We start from the raw sequence: 12723 nt of genomic DNA on the forward strand, positions 1-12723 counted from the left end.
GCTACAAATATCAGGCTTGAGGGAAATCTCTGAGAGGCAAATAAAAGATTTCATTGGTCAAAACTGCATTTTGGGACTCAGCAGTTACGAGAACATGTTCTTAGCAAATTAGATGATACAGCTGCCATAGCTGAAGTACTGCCAAGATCAAACTGTACTTTGTAAATTTTAAAGACATATATATATATATATGCTCACCAAGATATTAAGACATGGGATATGAAATTCATAAAGCTTCTGGTTGAGCAACAAGAATTTTGTTGCCATGTGCACAGTAAGTACAGTTTTTCTCATGTCTGAGGTAGATGCAGTAAATGGGTATTTCCATTTCTATCTACAAATAATTAGACTTAACGAAAAAGGACAAAACGTAATAATGTCCCAGAGTAAAGAAAAATTGTATTCATCCGCAGTTCCTAGGGGATGGGCTGGATTGTTCTTGAGGCAGATTAGATCCTGCCTCTCTCAACAGCTGGCCTCATTGGTTCAAGCACTTCCAAGTAAATGAGCATTTGGGATGGGTCATGGCTCCGAAGTGTACTGCACTGCTCATTTCTGCCAAGCTGGGATTTCTCACACTTCATTATATTTTATATAATTGCAACAGCAACAGTTGCAAAGGCTTTCTTAGAGTAATTGGAATGAAATGTTCCCTTCTACTGTACGCCTCACCTAGCATACTTGCCTACCATAACACGAAACAAAATCATGTCTTTGACCATTTTGATCCACTGAACATAAAGGAAGTCTAGATGATCTCTGATGCAGCAGTCCTTATGGCTAAAACCAGATGAACATGTAAATCCCACCTCTAAAACTAGTAAGATTCATTGGCTTGGCCTGGAAGTGCTGTAACATATGGTGAAATACAGGAGATTTTAATCTGGAATATCCAGATCTATATGTGAAACCCTGTAGCTCTTACTCAGAACCTGTTACTGTAAATCTTGAGTACCTTAAGCTTGCAGTCCTCCATGATGTATGAACTTTTCCCAATAGTTAGGGATACTCAGAAATTATAAAGAAACTGTAAAGGCAATACTTTTGCATAGTCGGTCTGGTTTTGATGTGTAAGCTGCTGCTGCAGAAACTGTGAATTGCTGAGCTCAAAAAATAACTATTTAAAGAAACCACTGACTAGGTAGCAAGACTATCTTGCTAACAGCTCACAAAAAAAAAACCCAAAACCAAAACAAAACCGACCCTGGAAACACTTCCTCATCAAAGTTGTGTCAATCTTGTCTTCCTAGAAACTAGGAGAACTATGCAGGATGCAAAATGTCTGTTACCTATTACAGATGTTCTGAAACATCTAACATCAGTCACCACTAGTCACAGCGGACAAAATATTTGACCTCAAGTCTAATCACATATGAAGAAACGTTCGTTCTTTCTGTGAAACCTTTTTTGTACTAGTGTTGCTAGCAAATTATTTCACCCTATTTGTCTCACTGCTGTCTTCCAAGCAAGAGCAAACAAAGGTTCAAAGTGAAGGACCAACGTGTTCATACAATGCATCACAAAGGTGTTTTTAGTCTGGTACCTTTAATTTTTTTTATCAGAATAATATATTTGATATTGTGCTCATTTTAAATACTACATTGCTTGTCACATTACATTTGGCAATAGACCTTTTCAAATATATTTAACAAATTTTTCCATGAGTAATAACTACATATAAAATATCTTCATTGAATTAAAAAATCCATATGTATTTTCTTCATGAAATACAATATATACATTGTGATCTTATAGTTTTAAGGTAAGTCAAAAATTTGGGCTTAAACAATTTCACAGTGTACATTTTACCTCTGTAGTTAAAGTTTTCACTTTAAAAGTGCTGGATCTTAAACTGTGTTTATGTGTTTCCTTACATTGGGTTTATGAGGGTTTTACCATCATCTAGCACAGGACCACATATCCAAACTGTACATTGCAATGACCAAAAATAAGGATTTTTTGATTACCCAAAGTGAACTTTAGACTGTCTTTGTTACCTGAAGTTCTGACCAACAGATCTTCTGAAGAGCTTGCCAAAAATGGGATATCTGCTTTGAGCAGTGTGATCTCTAACATGCTCATTCAATAGAGCCATAGTAAGTTCTTATGGCTTCAGAAAACCAGGCCCAAAATACTCAACCTGGAGCTCAAAATCAGTGGCCAGTCTTGGCCAAGGGAGATGGGCAGGAACCATGCAGGAGACGAATGGCAGTGAAGGTAGGGTCATGCTGCCTTCCAGCCCAAGATGACCCCAGCTGCCTTAATTTTCCACACAACATCTGGCACAGAACCCAGAGTGCTTCTGGCAAAGACCAGCCAGTTGGGTCATCTCAGAGTCTGCAGTACCCCCCGTAGATTACTGCAGGAAATGCTGCAGGGTATGAGGTAATGCTTTCTCATGATCAAAGGTGCTATGACATTGGCTATTCGGTAGCAGGTCAGCACACTGTGGTTTTTAGTACAAACTGCTCTACTACCTTTGAAAATCTCACTTCCCTTCTCCCTCAGAGGAAGAAGCCTTACAAGTTTCTAAACCCTGAGTTCATAACTCAGCCCACAGGACACGAATTGTTCCACATGCTCCACTTGTGGCTAAACTAATGGGCCAAGCAAAAGGCTGATCAGTTCCTCCATGACAAACCATGACACATCCCCTCAGGGCAGGCTGAACTGATCAGCAGCTTCCACTGCTCTCCAGGCAGGACAACCTCCCCCCCCCCCCCCCCTTCCACTTGTCTCCACATTATTTCAAAACCTGTTCTAATATAATCTTTTTTTTTTTTTAACCCGAAAATGCACAGTGATTTCACCAACATTTTTTTAAAAACAGACTATCAGTAAATTCATCTAGAAATCCATTAAAAAATAACCTCCAGCCTCAAAGAGAGAAGTGGAAGCATTCTGTTACATTCCACAATAAGCAAGTTTCACAAAGCTGATTTAAAAGCAATTACTGACAAGCCATTTTCAGCCTTGCTTCCTAAACATACAAGGCTTTTACAGGAGCATTATAAATCTTGAAGTTCTTGTTACAATTTCTCACAGCCCTTTCACTAATTTTAACCAAGCTTGAAGAGGAACAGAGATCCCCAATGTAATATATGCTTCTAACAGCAACAGAACTGCTGACTGTCAGAAGAGAGAAAACAAATTGCTCTATTAACTGAGGAGGAAAAATAGACGAAATTTAGCCAGATCTATCTGGAGAGACAGAAACTAGCTGACTGTCCTGCATGGACATATTAGCTGGCTAGTCATGCATCTACCAGCCAGGCATGGCATGGGCTACCTCTTCATCAGTTTAACAGAGATGGAAGTAGTATTGCAGTGGGTAGGGTGGAAGCATTGGAGGCTTCTGTTGATGACATGGAGGGAAGATTCTTCATAGAATGATTCTTAGGGAACACAGCACAAGAGCTGAGCTTTCTTCAAAGGAAAAAAGGACAAGGGATGCAAACCCAAAGATGATATTTCATAAACCTTTGCAATAACATGGTTTTGTTTGCTAACGATAGATCTGAACAAACTTCAAGTATTTAAACAATTTTAACTGTGGGAAAACATGGTCTCCAATGTAAGATGTTCCCATAATTCAGAGAGAGGGCCTGCATCTAATATTTTAGTATCTTCTACCTTAAATAAACCTCTTACTGGCTTTACATCCAAACCCTACCCTGCAGTTTGGGATTTTTAGTTCAACACATAAAAGCTGAAGAACCTGGAAATTCTGGAACAGATTAGAACTTCAAGGATTAATTATTTTTGATTAAATAATTTTTCTTTAGGCCTCAGCAATAGCTTTTCATAAACTTGGTGAAAAATATTTCTTTCCTGATGTCCTAACTCCCATTGGAACCTAGGTATCTTTCAGGATACTCCAGTGGTGACAAGGAAAAAGTGTTAACACAGTGTGTGAGTATTCTGCTACCTATCTCTTCAATGAAAAGTTCAAATAAATTCCTTTAATATCCTCTACATTTGTGAGAAAAGCAGATAGCTTTTTTTTTTTGCTAGTTGGGAATACTTGAAAAATTAAATAGCTTATTCTGATATAAACACGTAAAAGCCTGGAATTTTCCTTTTTTGCTTCACTAAAATATATGTAAGAACATCTATAAAAGGAAATTTGCAAAAATAATCAGTTAATGTAGGAAAAGTTAAGATTTTTGCTTGTAATCTTTCATGACTGGGCTTATCAAGATTCCACTGGAATTCTAAAAGATGTAAATGGAATATTAAAATTATCTCAAATTGACTATTCTTCAGCAGGTAAAGAATAAATATCTTCACTCAAGTGGTATCTCCTCCCTGCTGTACACCCAGGGGATTTGTCACTCTTTTTTCAATAAAGAACTGGAATGATTTAATTTCTGAATCTGTTGTAGAAATGTGAGCTAGACTTGAGTGAAACAGAAATATGGCTTGGAGTGAATTGTTAATGTTCTGTTGCATTTCTTCAACATTTAGGTTATCTCTTGCTTTCTTCTTCCTTAGAGTCAATTGACAGTTTTTCCCCAAGTTTCCTTATAAGTTCTGCCAGATCTTCAGAATTTTGAGATTTTTCCTCAAGGAGTTCATACCGAAGACTTGAGATGTCCTGTTTAATTTCCTTCAGTTCACCTGTAACAGACATTAGAAGACCACACAATTAAGAAACAAAGAAAAAAATTAGCATATTCAAATATCTTACAGATATCACAGAATCCCAAGGGTTGGAAGGGACCTCAAAAGATCATCTAGTCCAACCCCCCTGCAAGAGCAGGGTAACCTAGAGTACATCACATAGGGACTTGTCCAGGCGGGCCTTCAATATCTCCAGTGTAGGAGACTCCACAACCCCCCTGGGCAACCTGTTCCAGTGTTCTGTCACTCTTACAGAGCCTTCACTGGATTTCTTTGCTGAAACACAAAAAGCAGATTTCTGCTGCTCATTGGTGAACAGTGACTTAGGGATAGGAATATGAAAATGCAGTTCAGGAACCAAACCTGAAGGCAGAACTGTGGGAGATCACATGAGTTCACAAAACTCAAATGATAAGTTAAATGGAATCTGCAGTTCTGCTGCAAAAGAGATCATAGAATCACAGAATCATTTAGGTTGGAAAAGACTGAAGATTACCGAGTCCAACTGTTAACTTAGCAGTGCCAAATCCACCACTAAACCATGTCCCTAAGGGCCACATCTACACATCTTTTAATATGTCCAGGGGGTGGTGACTTTACCACATCTCTGAGCAGCCTGTTCCAATGCTTGACAACCCTTTCAGAGAAGAAATTTTTCCTAACCTACAATCTAAACCTCCCCTGGTGCAACTTGGGGCCATTTCCTCTTGTCGTATTGCTTGCTACTTGGGAGAAGAGGTTGACACCCCACCTCACTACAACCTCCTGTGAGGTAGTTGTAGAGAGAGATATAAGAATCAGCAATAAGAACACACAATGGGGAATATGTACAGAAGTGCCACAAACCAACTGCTGCATTAAATGCAGCTTCACCATGGGAAATGCATGGTCATTATTAGAAACAGCAACACTTTCCACAAGAAGTGGTTAGATCAGTAGTAGTCTCTGATGGGAGAGCAGAGACAGAAAGCTGCATCTCTTCCTTAACTTCATGTTAATTTTACATCTTGAACTTGCCAAGCAGACAGGCAAATTAAGTATTTTGGTAACATTTTTTCAAGTGGCATATGTAAACCCTTTAGTTTGTTTTGATTATCTGGCTAAGGATAAACATGCAATTAACCATAGAATCATAGAATAGTTAGGATTGGAAAGGACCTGAAGATCATCTAGTTCCAACCCCCCTGCCATGGGCAGGGACATCTCACACTAAACCATATCACCCAAGGCTTCATCCAACCTGGTCTTGAACACCGCCAGGGATGGAGCATTCACTACCTCCCTGGGCAACCCATTCCAGTGCCTCACCACCCTAACAGTAAAGAATTTCTTCCTTATATCCAGTCTAAACCCATGCTGTTTAAGTTTCAACCCGTTACCCCTTGTCCTATCAACTTACCTTCATTGACTTCATCACTTTCCTTATCTATCTGAGCTTTCAGTACATATCTTTTAATGAGACGCTTCATTATTTTCTGCAGAGAAGAAAGTTAGTTTTCTTAGTTGGACTTTCTAGTGACATTTTAAAATATGAGCTCCGTTACATTGTGTTACATTCAGACATTTCAGCAGAGGACTTGCCAGGTTAAAAGGAATATAATGTAAAAATATCTGCTTTTATCTATGGTACATATTTAAAGTTTATAAATCTGCACATATATTTACATGAAAGTTAGAAAACTAAACACATCTTACAAATATTATCATTCACGAAGCCTAACCTGATACTAAAGTCTATCAGAATGATTAAAAAAGACCGCTGCAGCTTTGATCTCCATGTAGGTGAAACCATCAAGCCTTTATTGCTACCAGAAAATGATTAGCAGTGCTAACTGCTAAACCCTTTTGCTATCAATTTATTTAATTTTTTTTTAGATTATATTTGATATGTTAACTTTTCCTAATGCTAGACTTGGAGAAAATGAGCCCCACAATTCTAAGTGTCATTTAAGCACCTCAGCTAGGACTCATTTAACCAAATACAGTTACTTTCTAATGTAAATATACATATCTGTGGTAGTCACCTTTAATTCCCTCTATCAACAGAAAAGCAAACCTGAGAGCACAGTTCATCTCAGACAACTAAAATCATAGAATCATAGAATCATAGAATAGTTAGAGTTGGAAAGGACCTTAGGATCATCTAGTTCCAACACCCCTGCCATGGGCAGGGACACCTCACACTAAGCCATGTCACCCAAGGCTTCATCCAATCTGACCTTGAACACCACCAGGGATGGAGCATTCACAATCTCCCTGGGCAACACATTCCAGTACCTCACCACCCTAACAGTAAAGAATTTCTTCCTTATATCCAAACTAAACTTCCCCTGTTTAAGTTTCAACACGTTACCCCTTGTCCTGTCACTACCCTCCCTGATCAATAGTCCCTCCCAGCATCCCTGTAGGCCCCCTTCAGATACTGGAAGGCTGCTATGAGGTCTCCACGCAGCCTTCTCTTCTCCAGCCTGAACAGCCCCAACTTTCTCAGCCTGTCTTCATACGGGAGGTGCTCCAGTCCCCTGATCATCCTCGTGGCCTCCTCTGAACTTGTTCCAACAGTTCCATGTCCTTTTTATGTTGAGGACACCAGAAACTGCACACAATACTCCAAGTGAGGTCTGACGAGAGCAGAGTAGAGGGGCAGGATCACCTCCTTTGACCTGCTGGTCATGCTCCTTTTGATGCAGCCCAGGATACAGTTGGCTTTCTGGCTGCAAGCACACACTGAAGCTGGCTCATGTTCATTTACTCATCAACCAACACCCCAAGTCCTTCTCCGCAGGGCTGCTCTGAATTTCCTTTTTGCCCAACCTGTAGCTGTGCCTGGGATTGCTCAGACCCAGGTGTAGGACCTTGCACTTGGCATGGTTAAACTTCATGAGGTTGGCATCAGCCCACCTCACAAGCATGTCAAGGTCCCTCTGGATGGCATTCCTTCCCTCCAGCGTATCAACCAAACCACACAGCTTGGTGTCATCGGCAAACTTGCTGAGGGCACACTCAATCCCTCTGTCTATGTCACCATCAAAGATGTTAATCAAGACCGATCCCAACACCAATCCCTCAGGGACACCACTCATTCCTGGCCTCTAGCCAGACACTGAGCCATTGACCACAACTCTTTGCATGTGGCCAACCAGCCAGTTCTTTATCCACCGAGTGGTCCACCTATCAAATTGATGTCTCTCCAATTTAGAGACAAGGATGTCATGTGGGACAGTGTCGAATGCTTTGCACAAGTCCAGGTAGATGACATCAACTGCTCTACCCCTGTCCATCACTTCAGTAGCCCCATCAGAGAAGGCCACCAAATTGTCCAGGCAGGATTTCCCCTTAGTGAAGCCATGCTGGCTGTCACCAAGCACCTTGCACTTTTTCATGTGACCTAGCATGCCTTCCAAGAGAATCTGCTCCCAGATTTTGCCAGGCACAGAGGTGAGACTGACTGATCTGTAATTCCCTGGGTCATCCATTTTTCCCTTCTTGAAAATGGGGGTTATATTTCCCTTTTTCCAGTCATCAGGAACTTCACCTGACTGCCATGATTTTTCAAATATGATGGCCAGTGGCTTTGCAACTTCATTTGCCAGCTCCTTCAGGACCCACAGATGGATTTCATCATGTCCCATGGACTTGCGTACATTCAGGTTCTTAAGATGGTCTCGAATCAAACAGATCACAATATTACAATGACTACCCTCTCTGCTAATAATAAGTGGAACCTAGGCCAGAAAATTCCAGTGTAAACTTCACTGTTTCAGGAAAAATGGATTCTGCCCATGATTCTCCCATTATTTCAAATTACTTGAGTAAGAACAAGGTATCTAATTACCTCTGAGGATCTGTCTTTCATGCATTTCTGTAGAATACTTTGGGTTTAGTATTTTCATATGATGCAATCCAGGACAACACAATACTTTTTGGTTTTCATTACAAGACACAAATGTACACAGGTTTATATGTCTGGTTTTGTCTCCACAGTAGCAGACCTGACCAGAGGTGGTTGTGGGGTGAATCATCCGTGATTAGTGATTCCAGACCATCACTACAGTCATGCTTGCAGGATCAGCAGCTGTACTGTTTATTCTAATAATTCAAGAATGTTTCCAATACAAAGCCACATATTCTCACATTTCAGGATACATTTGTAATCTTAACATCTGTCACTGCATAATGAAATTGGCTGTGAAAAAATCAGGGAGGTTTTAGAAAAGACTTGTGCAGAAACTGCACAATGTCAGAGTGGAGCCAAGCTACCCTGCCCAAAGGGAAAACTTTTTTGCCTTAAAGAACTTACTCTCTATACCCTTTTGCATTCAAATGATCTTGGCCCATGCAGGTCTTGCTTCTTCCTTTCCACCAGCTTTGCAGTAATACGGGAAGGAAAGGAGAAGCCTCTGGACCAGAACAGCTGAGCTTTATGTGGACTGTGCTGGGTCTCTTCATACTTAAATACACAGAGGTTTGCATTACAGTTATTTGGGAGACAAAGAATAAACAGACTGTACTGACAGCATAAAGGCTGAAAGGTATTTGCAGTGTGTGAAGTATTGGTGTATAAAGGTGTGACACAATAACCTAAGCAACTTCAGCAGATGGAGCAGGAAGATTCTGTGATTCATTTTGTTTTTTTTTAATTCACACTGTGCAGTTGAGGATTCAACCTGTCTCTAAAATTAAAAACATTTAAAAACATAAGCTACAAGTGAAGAAAAATATCCTGATTGTACTGCAAATGCCTAAATAATTGCATTTACTTATTATATATACAAGGTCTGTGGATTTATTCTTGATTTATATTATTAAACATAAATTCAACACTGTCCTCATGCTGTCAGTCTGCCAGTTCTATACTTGATCTCATTTCAAATAAAGTGTTTTTTTTTTTACCTGGTATTGCCTTGGAGGATTGTTTAAACTGTTTAAGTGAATTTCATCTGAGCTTCTTATACTTGATTGCTTCCTTTGACCAAGCTGAAATGGAAACATAATTTACAGTGCAAAATAAATAGAAGCACAATATGGTTAAATTACCTCATGTATATATCGTATGACAGAACACTAACTGTAAACTCAATTTGGGAAGTATTCAATTACTGTGGTAAAGTCCTCATGAAACAAACCCTTTCAGACTTTGATGCAAGAAAGTGAGAACTGGGAAGTTTTCTCCTTCTGCCTCTCACCTACTCCTAAACATGTTCAACAGATCAAAGCAGAGCAGACACCTCCTCACAGCCTTTCCCTCTGTGTAGGATGTGGACCCCCATCAGGAGGAGGGCAATACTGGTGCACCACTGCTTCATAGGCAATGGATGAAGGAGTCAGGGCATGGTGTGGGAGAAGTCAAGAAAGAAGGAGAGGTAGCTGCATTATTCTTTTCCCTTCTTTCATGCACTTGCCCACATCTAATGCCACCTACACAACCACAAAATGCACAAGGCGTTTGCTTTTCCACTCACTTGCACTAATGGCTGAATGTAATCTGTTATTCAGGTCACACCAGAGAGCACAAAATTATCAGCTGACATTTCTGAGCAGCATCTTCTTTACTAAACATACTGAAAGGGTATCACTGCCTGATAAAACACCAAGGATGTAAACTGCAGGCTTCATTACTGATTTACATCTTTGAGGACTAAAGCATCAGCTCTGGCTGAATGATCAGGCTGCAGTAAGAGTGAAAAGCAACCGTCAAAGTGAAATTAATATAACTTTAGATTGATAATGGGGCGAGTTCAATGGGTAGTAGTTTGAAGAATTAAAAAGAAAGTGAAATATAAAACATGATTGATCTGGATGAGGAATAAGCAGGACTTAGTCTGCAGCTGTGATACTATTCATGATCCTGTTACTTACAAGTTTACATTTAATGTACAACTGCATTTAATTTTATTATTTTTATTATTTCTTAATTTTAGGTGTGTTTTTTTTTATTATGTATTTTAAGTGTAATCTGTCATGGTGGTCACTGGTTTCAAATTTATGTTACATTGGTTCACTTCAAAAGTTAATCCAGTGCTTAACTAAAACCTGATTTTCACTAGAAACAGCAAAACCAGTAATACACGTTGAAATTAGTTGTGACAAAGAGCAAGCCTATAAAACCAGACACACGGTAACATTTTTATTTTAAATTATACACTTCAATATTCTGTATTTTTTTGAACAAAATAATTTACTTTTACTTAGCTACAGCACCTTGGAAGCTGGCACATAAATTAGAAGCGTTATCACTCCACTAAACCTGCTTATGTGTAGCAGTAACAGCACAGAACATCTGTTGTACTTTGCTGAATGACCACTTGGTGGCAGAGATTACCAAGATTTCATTATAACTTCCTTTTTGCACAAATCTCTTTAAGCTTCATGCCTGTGACTTTTTCCTCTCAGAATTACTACTAAATTCAGTCTGTCACATTGATGACTGAACTAGAATTCATTTTTTTAAGTTACTATTGAACGTTTTCACATGAATAACAGGAGGGGAAAAAAATGCAATTCAAATAAACCCTGGATTTATTCTGTCTAGAAAAAAACCCGAACAAAAATAACCCTCCTCCAAGAGTGGTGTGAAAGAAGCAATGCAGCACACAGGGATCATTGCTCTTAGAAAACACCTTCTTCTTTCAACTTTTTTTCTCTACCATTATTTAAAAATTAATGCAATCAAAGAGTAATGCAAGTACTGCAGCTGTTTTGTAAGCACTTTGTTAACATCTTAAATCCCAGTTTTCAGAAGCAGCTGGCAACTTGCAATGCAGGAGAAGGGCAGAAGGAAGGGACTCAGAATTTGCGCTCCCATAACCAGAGGTCACTTGTGAAAATTTCAGAAACTGTTTTATTGCCAGGTAAGTAAAAGTTAACATTTTTTATTGTTTGAATGAGGGTTTAAAATTATTTCAATAACCAGTTCTTCCTTATTTCTATTCTGAAGGACCATGTTTTAAGCAAATGTATTAGATACATCATCTATCAGGTTAGGAAGATGAACATGTTCTGCAACACTTAAACCATAAACTTTCTAATTCACAAGGCTGCTTTTCAATCTAGAATAAAACTCAAAGTAAGTTTCTTTAAAACTCCTTTTTCTTCATTTATTTCTCCCCTTTCTTGGGTTGAGCTTCTTGTTCACTTGTTTTTTAAAACATTAATTCTAGCCTGAAACAGAAGAAATCTGCAAGTTTTAACCAACAGCCTGAAAGAAAACATCTTCACAGCCTTTGTTATTGTATGTAAAATATGTCTCAAGAAATTGGTTTCTGGTGTGCTACACTTTGAACACAGCTATGTAAATCACCTGCTGTCTAGCACTGATGGCATCTGGCTTTGTTTTCTGCCAAAGGTAGTGAGGGCAGAGCTGGCTCTAGGGGCAGAACTTCTGCCCTTCACATCCTAATTCTTGTCTTTACACTCACCCTGGTGCTGCTGCTGCTTTTGCACTGAGAAGATGCAGGCTCTGCAGGAGAAAGGCCCACAGGCTGGGGGTGAATCAGTAAACTCAAGTGTCTGTTAACATTTCTGGGTATTGCAATCCAAAGTCTTCTATCAGTAAACTTTTAGTGTCCTCCCAAGTAGAATATGCACCAGAGCAGCTGTCTCCCTCCTTATGCACAGTTTGGCAAATGAAGTAGTCTGGGACAATAGCTTGCAGCAACCCTATGTTGGGAGGAAAACTACTTGAATAGGGGCAAGCCATTCCAGAGTTTGCCTTTGTGCCCAGATAAGCTGTCTCATTTAATTTACTAGCACAGACACAGCCAACAAATCTTGAGTCAGGTATTTCCAGATCTCTTCTTATCTTTGCACAGCTCATTGAGTTTATAGCAGCTCCTTGCAGAAGTAGCTCCTTACTCAGCACTCACAGCAGCACCAACCTGCTCAGCTCACCACAGGATGAGTCCAAAGTCAAAACCCCAAAAGCCTGAGAATGCCTTTGAAAAGATGACATAAAACAGACTCAACAATAGCGAATCATCAACAGTGAGTCAAAATGTGGCACAAAAACACTTCAGTTACTTTTCAGAAGTGCAAAGGATGGCAGCATCTGATAGATTCAGATAAAGTCAGTGCCACAGTATGTGGTGGTCCAAAAGGCAA

General features: G+C 39.5%; 1 protein-coding gene across 1 annotated transcript in view; it reads right to left on the reverse strand.

Moving 5' to 3' along the window:
• Positions 1-2792: 2792 nt before the first annotated feature.
• TRPC6 (transient receptor potential cation channel subfamily C member 6) overlaps positions 2793-12723 on the reverse strand; it is a 35741-nt gene continuing 25810 nt past the window's right edge. The window contains exons 9-11 of the mRNA XM_031049590.2: positions 9517-9600; positions 6023-6098; positions 2793-4620 (exon numbers count right to left, since the gene is read on the reverse strand). Of these exons, the coding sequence (XP_030905450.1) occupies positions 4469-4620; positions 6023-6098; positions 9517-9600 (312 nt within the window). The 3' untranslated portion in view covers positions 2793-4468. The remainder of the gene's footprint in view (positions 4621-6022; positions 6099-9516; positions 9601-12723) is intronic.

This window comes from Melopsittacus undulatus, chromosome 2 (genome assembly GCF_012275295.1).
Source record: "Melopsittacus undulatus isolate bMelUnd1 chromosome 2, bMelUnd1.mat.Z, whole genome shotgun sequence".
NCBI classification, from domain to species: Eukaryota; Metazoa; Chordata; class Aves; order Psittaciformes; family Psittaculidae; genus Melopsittacus; species Melopsittacus undulatus.